The 14,096-nt window shown below is 34.9% G+C and overlaps 1 protein-coding gene across 1 annotated transcript; it reads right to left on the reverse strand.

The window, feature by feature from the left end:
- Nucleotides 1–7,754: 7,754 nt before the first annotated feature.
- Nucleotides 7,755–8,803, reverse strand: LOC130815610 (uncharacterized). The gene is made up of 2 exons (XM_057682101.1): nucleotides 8,642–8,803; nucleotides 7,755–8,582 (listed from the first exon to the last, which is right to left on the reverse strand). Exons 1-2 carry the CDS (start codon nucleotides 8,801–8,803, stop codon nucleotides 7,755–7,757), a joined length of 990 nt encoding a protein of 329 aa, XP_057538084.1.
- Between the last annotated feature and the right edge of the window lie 5,293 nt (nucleotides 8,804–14,096).

Below are 14,096 nucleotides of genomic sequence, written 5' to 3' on the forward strand. Positions count from 1 at the left end.
TCATAGGCTAAAAAGTCTGTGGGTTGGATTTCTTTTTATATACACGCATATCACGTAAAATGGAAGCATCTAAATACCAGGTACAATTTAGTTTCCGTACCTTAACCAACGGAAGCGGTCGAATTGCTCTTTAGATGCGAACACCACTCTTCTATAATCATCATTGAACCAAAGCTCTTGCCCAAGAGTCTTGTGGTGGTGGAGTTGTAATGACCCGTCTTAATATATGGTGTATTGGCGGAAACAATACACTAAGTTGGGTCACTAAAATTCGGAAAATTTATAACTTCGAATAAACTAAATCAAAAAGTCATTACACAATAATCTAGGGAGTAAAACACTCCCATAAATAAAAAAAGATAAAACATCTAAACTTCAACTTAATGTTTTAGGTAACCCTACACTCTCTGAGTCTTATTCCCCAGTCGCTCCGAGTGAAATCAATGCGAGGCTTAGTGGCCTGTAACTAGACTGTCCTTAACACAAAGGTTCAAATTTAAACAAAGAACTAATGCGAGGCTTAATTAAAATTCAAATCAATTAACAACGATCCAACCATACAAGCCAAACCAATAGATTCAAATAATGTTGATCAATTCAATTAATACCAAAGTAGGATAACCAAATCAATTAAAACCAAGGATAACTTTTCTAAAACAATTTAACAAAATCAAGTTAACAATATTTTCAAGTCGTACTTGGAACAGACGAAGTGAACAAATTCGCGGCCCACTAAGCCTAGATAAAGTCAGGGCAAACCTCGGGTCAACCACAATGATACAACCCTGTCGAAGAATGGCCAATCTCTCTCGTTTTCCGAAGATCCAGCATAACGAGAACGACAACTAAATCTAAAACTAATCTACTATAGATGTGCTGTCCAATCGAAGGAACCACTATGGACTTTCCCAACGATTTCCAAATAACAACAAAACCAATGTTCATAAGGAACCACTATGGATTTACCCTTAAGGACCCAAAAATCAAATTCCAAAACCAAATCAAATCTTCATAAGGAACCACTATGGATTTACCCTTAAGAACCCAAAGGCCACAATGACCATTTCCAAAATACCAAAACTCCGAAGGAGTAGTTCAAAACCAATCAAGATAAAAATCGTACAGTTTAAGTTGTAATGTCTGAGTTTGGAATAAGGATAATTCGAACTTAATCAAGAATATACCTTACTACAACTCTTGGCAAGAATATACTACAGACAAATGTTATTTTATTCTTAAGTATAAACTTGTCGACAAGCAACAAAACCGTTTTATAAACCATCACAATAAAATCACATAACCATTATAATAGTCAACAAAAGTCAATGGTCTTGCTCAAAGTCAATGCCAAAGTCAAGTTCTCTATTTACATGACTTTAACAGCAAATGGTCATAAACTATCTAATTAAAATAAATAAGTAGTACATGAAATTAACACATAACCAAGCAATTAGGTACATGACCAAAATTAATAAATTAATAAATTAAATCAGATTCTAATTCCTCTTAACCTTAATTAATTCACAAAATTCAAATTAACTAGTTTAAGTAATAATTTTGTAAAATTAAAACCAAATTCATTAAATTAAATATTAAACGATTACCAACTAATTAGATACTAAATTAGATCACATGAAATTAGATTTTATCCTTTTAGCTAATTCGCTTAACACTTTACTCATAAATTAGTTAATTTAATTAACCAAAATGAAACTAGACCAATTATATTAAATAAATTTACTAAAATAATTATTAGACTTAAATTAATGATAAAACTTAATTTCAGACTCAAATTTAAATAATTTACGTGGCTAATTAATAATAAAATAAATTCTAGAAATAAACTTTCAATTAATCGCAATAGTTGAATAAATACTAGAAATTCCATTTTAATTAGATTAATTAGCCCGAATTAACCAAAATTAATTTACACTATTTCCTACTGATTATAACATATTTTAGTGTTAAAATATTCTGGAAATAAATTAAAATCAATAAATTACAGCCAAATTACTATTAATAAAAAGTGCCGATTTTCCAGATTTTCATAATAATTTAAAATAAAATTATTCAAATCACGAAAATTAAATTTAATCAATCCTAAATTAAATCTATGCTATAACACATCATAGAAAATTAAAATAACAATAATATATGCATGAAAATAATTAAAGCAAAATTTACAATATAAAAACCGAATTAATCAATTTAAATTTTAATTAATTCTAAACAAGACTTCTATGTTTAATTAAGAAACTAAGTGAGGAAAAATCTAGTTACCTGGATAATGGAGGAAAGTAATAGTCTTCAGAAGATTAAAGAAAATTCCAAGAAAATTTCCCAAATAATTTGCAAAATAAATTCCTTGAAGTAAGCTTGAATAATTCAAAATAAGTCTTCAAAAGTAGCCCAAAAATATGATAATATTTTGGCACTTGAAGAAAAATAAAGCAAGTATTTTGTTATGTTTTTTTTTTGAGAGAAAAGAATGAGAGAAAGAAAGTTTATGAGCTAGTTTATGAATGAATGAAAAATTACATAACAATAGGTTAGTATTTATAGGAGGGGAAAAACCATCCCAAAAGACTCTTCAATGGCTGAAAATTATGAGCATTAGGAAGTTCAATCAACTTGAGGAAAAAGAATATGAAAAGATTTGAAGGTTGTTCATGCATTCATTCCATTCTAGAATGTACCAAATAATTAAGCATGAATTAGAATCAATTAACCTAATTAAAACACTAATTTTACAAGCCTATCATGATAATAATGTACTAAAAAAAATATTTAGTCCTCCTAATTTAAAACTTGTTGGCCTCTTAAGGTTTTGATGATGACTTCACTTGTAAATAAACAAACACATTTTTAGAGATTGTTTTGTAGGTATATATCCGATTTAATGTGAATCGTTGATGAAGCCTATGACTTGATTCGTGGAAGATGTATGTGTCTCAAATATCCAAGAAGTTGGGAAATTGCTCTGGAAAACAGTCTGCTGTTCCTAGAGTTAAAGTTCTGACGAATGTTGTAGATGGAGACAGTACGCTGTTCCTCACGATGCAGGTCTGAAGAAGATATTAGCTGGAAATTACGAATATTATGATTTCTGTTTTTAGTTAATGTAAAAGGTTAAAATTTAATTAGTTGCTTAATTAAGTTTATTTATTAATTGGCAAAATGATTTTAATTCGCCTAAAAACATGGAGAAGATCAATTCCTTGTTTATCTCCTATAAACTCGGACATCCAAGAGACTTGTTCTCTACTTTGAATTAGTCTCCTACATTTTAGGATCTTCCTTTTACCCATGTAATATTAACCGTGCAAGAATTCAGCAGCTATTTTCCACCTCTACTTCCAACTAACTTCCCACTTTCTTTGGGAGCAAGTAAGTTATGGGAGTCGTGGGATGAATGCACCTCATGGAGAACGTGGGCTGAGTGCACTGATGGCTGTTCCCCTTATAAAAGAGGGAAATTACGGTTCAGATTGGTATGCATGATTGAGAGTGTCCATCAAAGGGAGATTAATTGAGAAAAATATTCAAAGTTTTTAATGCCAATTAATTCATAATATTTTTCTTGAGCAACTACTTAATTTTAATCTTAGTAGAGAATGGCCTTGTAAAGAGTAATTGAGTGTTTTGTTGTAATTAGACTTATGGGAAGTCTAAGGGAATAGAGAATAGAAACGTGAGAAGAGAAAGAGAAGGAGAGAAGAGAAGAGAAGAGAAGTGGGCCTAAGTAGAGAAGCTTTGAGTAAAGCATTTAGAGAATTGAGAAGCTTCAAGTGAAGCAAACATTGTTTTGTGTAATTGTAACTAATTGCCTAAACATAGTGAGAATTTTGAAATCCCGGGGGGTCGTGGTTTTTCCTTCTTATTAGGCCAAGAAGGTTTCCACGTAAAAATCCTTGTCTCCTTTTATTATTCTTTTCGTTTTTAAGTTTAAGTTTTTGTTCTATACTTATTATAATTCCGCAAAAATTAGAGGCAAAAATCTTAAATCTACAACACAACAATTCACCCCCCCCCCCCCTCTTGTTGCATTCGATCATCTATTAGCATTCCTACAAAACTTGTTACCACAAGTTGGTCCAAAATAAATAATGTAGGACATATAATATTAGTACATAAATTTAATTAAAATAATATATTAACTCAACAACAACAACAACAACAATAATAATAATAATAATAATAGTAATAATAATAATAATATTAATAATAATAATAATAATAACTTACACACATTCTAAATCACATTATAAAGCATAAAAGAGATAGTTATAACAAATCACAAATAATATCATAATAAATTATTTTAAATTAAAGACTAGACTTAAAGAAAAGTAACTAGAAAGAGGAATAAAATGGAAATTATGCCATAGAGAAATTCGGGGCATTACAATCCCACCCACTTATAAAAAAGTTTCGTCCTCGAAACTTACAAAGAGAAAGATAAGGAAACAAGGACGAAATAATTACCTTTGCTCGGCTTCAAACAATTCGGGATACTTAAGTCGCATTGACTCCTCAGTTTCCCAGGTGGCTTGTTCATACTTTTGACTACACCACAACACTTTCACTAATGGCACTTCCTTTCTCCTCAGAGAACGTACCTGACGATCAAGGATTTTGACTGGCTTCTCCTCGAAAGTCAAATTAGGGTTGACCTCCACCGACTCTACGGCTATAACATGCGAAGGGTCACTTTTCCGTAACTGAGAGACATGGAACACATTGTGAACCTTAGATAGTTCGACTGGCAAAGCCAACTTATAAGCCACTTCACCAATCCTCTCAAGTACCTAATAAGGACCCACATACTTACGGTTGAGCTTGCCATTCACACCAAATCTCATTACTCCCATCATTGGGGACACCTTCAAAAGCACCTTACCCCCAACATCATAAGTAATAGGTCACCTACTCAAATCGGCATAAGACTTTTGTCGATCCTGGGCAGCCTTCATCTTTGCTTGAATAACTTTGACCTTATCTACAGTAGATTGGATAAGATCGGGTCCCAACACCAACGAATCACTTATGTCGCTCGAGAAAGTAGGACTACGACATTTCCTGCCATAAAGAGCCTCGTAGAGAGCCATTTGGATGCTCGCATGATAGCTGTTGTTGTAAGAGAACTCTACCAAGCTTAAAGACTTCACCCACGAGCCTTGGAATTCCAGGGCACAAGCACGGAGCATGTCTTCCAAAGTCTGGATTGTTCTCTCCGTTAGCCCCTCAGTTGCAGCATGGAAAGCGGTACTCAACTTCAACTTAGTACCAAAAGCCTTTTGTAACGAGGACCAGAAATGAGATAAGAACCTGGGATCACGATCGGACACAATTTCCCTAGGTACACAATGCAACCTTATGATTTCATTTGAATAAGCCTCTGCCATTTGCTCCATTGACCAAGTCTTCTTCATAGGAATAAATCTGGCAACCTTGGTCAAGCAATCAACTATTACCCACACTGCATTCAAGCCATCAGCGGCATTAGGAAGCCCCATCACAAAATCCATTGAAACGGAGTCAAACTTCCATGCTGGAATAGGAAGGGGTTGTAACAAACCTCCTGGCCTTTGATGCTCAATCTTCACCTTCTGACACACCAAACACTTGGCAACAAATTCAGCAACCTCCTTTTTCGTACAAGGCCACCAAAAGCTTAGCTTGAGGTCCTTATACATCTTCGAACCTCCAGGATGCACTAAATAAGGAGTGTTATGAGCTTCACTCATGATTTCGTTTTTCAAAATCGGATCATTAGGCACACACCATCGCCCTTTGAACTTCATACTCCCATCCTCTGCAATATCAAAACTCTCAGCTCGTCCTTGAGCCTTTGCAGCTCGAATCTTCCGAAGCTTAGGATCATTCTGTTGCTTTTCTCTTAACTCGGCATAAAGAGCAGGCTCAGAACTCATAGCGCTTAAGCAAGCTTTAACCCCACCCAATGATACCACTTCAATTTTCATCTTGCGGAATTCCTCACATAAGTCCTTGGAGAGAACCTTCATAAAATTCAGCAAGGGTCCAGGCTTTCGACTCAGGGCATCAGCAACCCTATTAGCCTTTCCTTCCTTATACTCCAAGGTCAAATCATAATCCTTGACAAGCTCGAGCTAGCGCCTCTGACGCATATTGAGTGAAAATATACTTGAGGCTTTTATGATCAGTGTAAATCTTGCACGGAACACCATATAAATAGTGTCGCCAAATCTTTAATGCAAACACCACTGCAGCCAATTCAAGATCATGCGTAGGGTAATTCTTCTCATAAACTTTTAATTGCCTTGAAGCAAAGGCAATAACCTTACCCCGTTGCATCAACACACACCCTAGTCCACTCTTCGAGGCATCACTGAACACCTCATACTCCTCTCCTTCTGTCAACAAGACTAAGACAGGAGCAGATGTGAGCTTTTCTTTCAATAACTGAAAAGCCTTTTCGCACTCTTTGGACCATCTAAACTTGCAGTCTTTCTTCATCAATTTTGTCAAAGGTTGAGCAATAATAGAGAAGTTATGCACAAACCTTCGATAATAGCCTGCAAGTCCTAGAAAACTCTGAACTTCTGTTACGCTAGAGGGACTTGCCCATTATAGAATAGCTTTAATCTTCGCTGGATCAACCTTCACACCTTCCTTGCTAATAACATGGCCTAGAAATGCCAATTTCTTAAGCCAGAATTCACATTTTGAGAGTTTGGCAAATTATTTCTGCTTCCTGAGAATGTTCAGCACCATTTCTAGATATTTAACATGCTCTTCTTCATCCTTCGAGAATACCAAGATGTCGTCAATGAATACAACTACACATTCATCCAACAACTCGTGAAAGGACATATTCATCTGGTCCATAAACACAGCAGGAGCATTCGTAAGACCGAAGGGCATGATGACAAATTCATAATGCCCATATCTAGTCCCGAAAGTCGTCTTTTGAATATCATCTTCCCTCACAGGGATCTGATGCTAACCAGACCTAAGGTCAATCTTAGAAAAGACACCCGCGCCCTTTAATAGATCAAAAAGATCGTCAATTCTTGGCAAGGGATATCTATTTTTGATAGTTACCTTGTTCAGTTCACGGTAGTCAATACACAGCCGCATACTACCATCTTTCTTCTTCACAAATAGAACTGGAGCACCCCAAGGAGAAGCACTGGGCCATATAAAACCCTTATCGATAAGCTCTTACAACTGAGTCTTTAACTCTTGCATTTCTGAGGGTGCCATTCTATAGGGGGGTTTAGAAATAGGAGCGGTACCTGGAATCAAATCAATCCCAAATTCTACATCTCTTCCGGGAGGGATTCCAGGTAATTCTTCGGGAAATACATCTGGATAGTCTCTGACTATGGGAATGTCTTCAAGCTTAACACCTTCGGAGACTTCAGTCACTTTGCACAAGAAAACTTCATTCCCTTTCCTTTGTATTTTCATCATCTTCATAGCAGAGACGATCTTCACACCAGGCTTTGCTTTGGTGTTAGAATAAGAAACTCTCTCCCCTTTATGGTTTCTCAACACCACCTTCTCATCCCTACAATGGAATACAGCTCGGTATTCCTTCAACCAATCCATGCCGAATATCACATCGAATTCGTCCATGGGGAACTCTTTAAGATTTGCAGTCAATTCTACCTCGTTAATGATAACATGAACGCTTTGAAAAGCGCGATGACAAGAAATTTTCTCCCCATTAGGAAGGGAGATCACAGATTTAACAGACATAGAAGAGTTCAACTTGGCTTTTCAATAAAGGAAGAAGAGATGAAAGAAACAGTAGCACCAGTATCAAATAAAACATAAGCAGGAATAGAGTTCACGAGAATAGTACTGGCAATGACATCAACATTCGATCCTTCCTCGGTTTCGGTCATATTATAAACCCTGTTGCGGAGAGGGGCATTACCACCAGTAATTGTCTTGCCTGCATCAGAATTCTTAAGGCAAGAGTACGAACGGTGACCCTCACCATTGTAATAGAAACACTTGACAGCAGAACCATCACAATTTTTGCCAGGGTGCCAATCTTTCTGGCACTTGAAACACTTCTTCGGTCTAGAATCAGAAGTACTCCCCTTCTTTGCAGGAATAAGCTTAGACTTCTTGGAGGGGTTTGCAGTATGAAATGAGGGAGGGGGCCTCTTGGATGTGAGAGCACGCCTAGCAGCTTCTTCCTCCTGAACTGCAGCATAAGCACTAAGGGCAACTTCATAAGCCCTTTGGAAAGTAGCAGCACCTGAACACATCACTGGTACTCTAATCCGGGCGTCTAACCTCCTCACATACAACCTCATTTTCTCAGCTTCAGAAGGGATCAAAATAGCAGCAAAACGAGACAACTCTGTGAAGTTGTCAGTATATGCTTGCACTGACATAGAACCCTGTTCCACAGAGAAAAACTCTTCTCTTTTCAGCCACCTCAACTCGTCCGGATAGAATCTCTCCTTCAACTTCGTGGAGAATTTTTCCCACCCAAAACCAGTGGTAGCAAGACATTCAGCTTTGACCATACCCCACCAGTTGTCAGCCTCTTTCTTCAGGTAATACGAGCCAATTGCTACCTTTTCAGCATCCGGACAGCCGGTCGCGTCAAAGAGTTTTTCTATCTCACGCAGCCAACCTCATAGTCTGGGGGACGATGACGATCAAACCGATCAAAGACAAAATGGTTGTTAGCCAGACCAGTGGATCGATTTGCGAGGGCAATAATAGCATCCTCTAGAGCTCTCAGACGTTGGCGGGAAGACTCCTTCTCAGCAGAGGTTCTTCTTCTAGGAGGCATCCTACAAAAAAGAAATTTATATATAGTCTTACATACTTCCTTGCTTTTCTAAAAGCAATTCCCATTTCTTACTACCCAAGTAATGCTCACCCTATGGTCAAGTAGATTGCTTAGATTCCAAGTAACTTACTCAAACCAGCCTCAGAACCGTTCAGCTCTATACCAACTGTAATGACCCGTCTTAATATAGGGTGTCTTGGCGGAAAAGTTGGGTCACTAAAATTCGGAAAATTTATAACTTCGAATAAACTAAATCAAAAAGTCATTACATAATAATCTAGGGAGTAAAACACTCCCATAAATAAAAAAACATAAAACATCTAAACTTCAACTTAATGTTCTAGGTAACCCTATACTCTCTCAGTCTTATTGCCCAGTCGCTCCGAGTGAAATCAATCATCACCTGCAACAACTAAACCGCAAATTACAACTTAGTGGCCAGTAACTAGACTGTCCTTAACACAAAGGTTCAAATTTAAATAAAGAACTAATGCGAGGCTTAATTAAAATTCAAATCATTTAACAACGATCCAACCATACAAGCCAAACCAATGGAGTTAAATAATGTAGATCAATTAAATTAATACCAAAGTAGGATAACCAAATCAATTAAAACCAAGGATAACTTTTCCAAAACAATTTAACAAAATCAAGTTAACAATATTTTCAAGTCGTACTTGGAACAGACGCAGTGAACAAATTCGCGGCCCACTAAACCTAGATAAAGTCAGGGCAAACCTCGGGTCAACCACAATGATATAACCCTGTCTAAGAATGGCCAATCTCTCTCGTTTTCCGAAGATCCAGCATAACGAGAACGACAACTAAATCTAAAACTAATCTACTATAGATGTGTTGTCCAATCGAAGGAACCACTATGCACTTTCCCAACGATTTCCAAATAACAACAAAACCAATGTTCATAAGGAACCACTATAGATTTACCCTTAAGGACCCAAAAGTCAAATTCCAAAACCAGATCAAATGTTCATAAGGAACCACTATGGATTTACCCTTAAGAACCCAAAGGCCACAATGACCATTACCAAAATACCAAAACTCCGAAGGAGTAGTTCAAAACCAATCAAGATAAAAATCGTACAGTTTAAGTTGTAATGTCTGAGTTTGGAATAAGGATAATTCGAACTTAATCAAGAATACACCTTACTACAACTCTTGGCAAGAATATACTACAGACAAATGTTATTTTATTCTTAAGTATAAACTTGTCGACAAGCAACAAAACAGTTTTATAAACCATCACAATAAAATCACATAACCATTATAATAGTCAACAAAAGTCAATGGTCATGGTCAAAGTCAATGCCAAAGTCAAGTTCTCTATTTACATGACTTTAACAACAAATGGTCATAAACTATCTAATTAAAATTAATAAGTAGTACATGAAATTAACACATAACCAAGAAATTAGGTACATGACCAAAATTAATAAATTAATAAATTAAATCAGATTCTAATTCCTCTTAACCTTAATTAATTCACAAAATTCAAATTAACTAGTTTAAGTAATTTTGTAAAATTAAACCCAAATTCATTAAATTAAATATTAAATGATTACCAACTAATTAGATACTGAATTTGATCACATGAAATTAGATTTTAACCTTTTAGCTAATTCGCTTAACACTTTACTCATAAATTAGTTAATTTAATTAACCGAAATGAAACTAGACCAATTATATTAAATAAATTTACTAAAATAATTATTAGACTTAAATTAATGATAAAACCTAATTTCAGACTCAAATTTAAATAATTTACGTGGCTAATTAATAATAAAATAAATTCTAGAAATAAACTGTCAATTAATCGCAATAGTTGAATAGTTACTAGAAATTCCATTTTAATTAGATTAATTAGCCCGAATTAACCAAAATAAATTTACACTATTTCCTACTGATTAGAACATATTTGAGTGTTAAAATATTGTGGAAATAAATTAAAATCAATAAATTACAGCCAAATTACTATTAATAAAAAGTGCAGATTTTCCAGATTTTCATAATAATTTAAAATTAAATTATTCAAATCACGAAAATTAAATTTAACCAATCCTAAATTAAATCTATGCTATAACACATCATAGAAAATTAAAATAACAATAATATATGCATGAAAATAATTAAAGCAAAATTTACAATATAAAAACCGAATTAATCAATTTAAATTTTAATTAATTCTAAACAAGACTTCTATGTTTAATTAAGAAACTAAGTGAGAAAAAATCTAGTTACCTGGATAATAGAGGAAAGTAATAGTATTCAGAAGATTAAAGAAAATTTTAAGAAAATTTCCCAAATAATTTGCAAAATAAATTTCTTGAAGTAAGCTTGAATAATTCAAAATAAGTCTTCAAAAGTAGCCCAAAAATATGATAATATTTTGGCACTTGAAGAAAAATAAAGCAAGTATTTTGTTATGTTTTTTTTTTGAGAGAAAAGAATGAGAGAAAGAAAGTTTATGAGCTAGTTTATGAATGAATGAAAAATTACATAACAATAGGCTAGTATTTATAGGAAGGGAAAAATCATCCCAAAAGACTCTTCAATGGCTGAAAATAATGAGCATTAGGAAGTTCAATCAACTTGAGGAAAAGAAAATGAAAAGATTTGAAGGTTGTTCATGCATTCATTCCATTCTAGAATTTACCAAATAATTAAGCATGAATTAGAATCAATTAACCTAATCAAACACTAATTTTACAAGCCTATCATGATAATAATGTACTAAAAAAAAATATTTAGTCCTCCTAATTTAAAACTTGTTACTACAAGTTGGTCCAAAATAAATAACCTAGGACATATAATATTAGTACATAAATTTAATTAAAATAATATATTAAGTCAACAACAACAACAACAACAATAATAATAATAATAATAATAATAATAATAATAATAATAGTAATAATAATAATATTAATAATAATAATAATAATAATAATAATAATAATAATAATAATAATAATAATAATAATAATAATAATAATAATAATAATAATAATAATAATAATAATAATAATAACTTACACACATTCTAAATCACATTATAAAGCATAAAAGAGATAGTTATAAAAAATCACAAATAATATCATAATAAATTATTTTAAATTAAAGACTAGACTTAAAGAAAAGTAACTAGAAAGAGGAATAAAATGGAAATTAAGCCATAGAGAAAATTCGGGGCATTACAGGAGTGCCTCCTAGGTTCTCAACTACAGCCCGTGAGGATGACTCTACCTCCATGGTTTTGCTTTGTCTTATTTTACGAGGTGCCATAATTGTGTGGGGAAGAGGATCAATTTGTTGTTGAGAAAGTATAAGGGAGTGGTTTGTGGTGGTTTTAGTGGTGGTTTGTGGTGGGTGATGTGGTAGAGTATGGGATAATGTGGGAGTTGGGGTATATGAGAAAGGGAGGAAAGAGGGGGAATAAGGCATGGGTGTGGAGAATTTCGGATGGAGAGTGGGGTTTATATAGAAAAACGACGCTATTCGACCGAATATACAAGTTATTCTATCGAATAAGGTCCATTCGGCCGAATGAAAGGTCCTACTTAGCCGAATATCGAACAAGCCAACATTTTCTTCACTATCGCATTCGACCGAATGAAGCTGTCATTTGACTGAATGAGCTTCATTTAATCGAATACGTGCGTATTCGCCTATATCAAGAACTTTCAAAGAAAATAATCAAACTCATCAGTTGCATTCGATCAAATGTGGTATGCATTCAACTGAATGAACCTCATTTGATCGAATCTGTTATCATTCAACATTATTAAGGGCTTTACTCAAAAATTTACATTGAGCATTCGCCCGAATGGCATCACTCATTCGGCTGAATAAGTATAATTCGCTAAATTGTTTCTTAGTTCATGAATAACAAAACTTCATCATCAATATAGTTCTTCGCCACACACCATTCCCAAAAGAGCCCCTAACACCATAAAATATATCCATTCCCAAACCAAGAGCATTGCACAAATAGAACCATAAAGAAATTCCAAAAGCAAACAGGGTTACCTCCCGTAAGTATTTTGTTTTACGTCGTTCACATCGACTCAGCTGGGACCAACACCCAAAAGCATCACAAAACAAACTTGGAAGCAAAACCAACCGCCACAAAACCAACAAAACTCAACATAATGATGCTCCAAAGATCAGATACTTGTTTTAAACCAAGGCATATGCTAATCTCTCAACTGCAACATCAACTAACCTAATTCTCTCAACCGTGTCGAACTCGTGAAGATTGATTTCATGGAAGAGACAACATCTCCTATGATCATGAAAAAAAGTTCAAACACGCATTCTCATCCCCTGGAGAATATCATCAACAGATCCTCAAAGCGGTATTCAAACCAGATTAAAGATTTATTATGCTTCCTTATATTTGTCTCTTTCATTGAACCTAAGACTCATGATGAAGCTCTGTAAGAAGCTGAATGGATTGTTGCCATGCTAAATGAGCTAAATGAGTTCAAGAAAAACAAAGTATGGACATTGACCAGATGATCGGAAAATCATTGGAACTATATGGGCATTTGATGTGCTCATTTTTAGAGCACATTTATCTCCTCATTGTAGTGTCGAGTCTTGCGTTTTAGAATGTTTTTTATACACTTTACGCATGATTTTACCTTGCTCTTGTCTCCATAGTGTTTTGAGGTAATTTCAAGTATTTTCGGACATTTCAAGGTATTTCACGTTGCGTACGAGACTTAGGCACTTTGATCGAAGATTAGAGGCGCGTATCGGAGCCATGGCATGCTTTCCAAGCCCTACTCAAGGTCCTCGCAAAGTCCGGAAGCCATCTAAAGCTTCAAAGATTCGATTGGGCCAAGAAGAACAAGGATTTGACCGAATCCAAGTGCCATTCGGTCGAATGCTACTGGGTTCAGGCGAATGGACTATAGCTTTGGGCGAATGACTTCAAAACTCTATCAAAGTGTGCCTGGACTTGCTGGAAACCCCGAATGGAGCCCTATTCGGTCGAATGGGTGCCCATTCGGGTGAATGCATCATCAATTCGGCCGAATTCAGGCCCCAGACTGCGCGACTTCTTTTCTTCGCAAACCAAACTTCGAGGGCTTTTAGGGCTTTTTACCCCTTTTGTTCTTTAGCTTATAAATACCCCCTTGTATCTGAATAAAACCCATGTCTAGTTTGAGTGCCTTAGTGCCTCATTTTATAACATCAAACCCTTTAATGCTTTCTCTAGTTTTTGCCCTAGTGTAGACTTGTAGTTCTTCATTTATGCTTTCATCTACTT

Source organism: Amaranthus tricolor, chromosome 6 (genome assembly GCF_026212465.1).
Source record: "Amaranthus tricolor cultivar Red isolate AtriRed21 chromosome 6, ASM2621246v1, whole genome shotgun sequence".
Classification (NCBI taxonomy): Eukaryota; Viridiplantae; Streptophyta; class Magnoliopsida; order Caryophyllales; family Amaranthaceae; genus Amaranthus; species Amaranthus tricolor.

Coding starts and splice junctions, on each gene's coding strand:
- LOC130815610 (XM_057682101.1), bottom strand. CDS start 8,803: ATGCCTCCTAGAAGAAGAACCTCTGCTGAGAAGGAGTCTTCCCGCCAA. Junction 8,583..8,641: donor ATCGTCCCCCAGACTATGAG/GTTGGCTGCGTG, acceptor GATGCTGAAAAG/GTAGCAATTGGCTCGTATTA.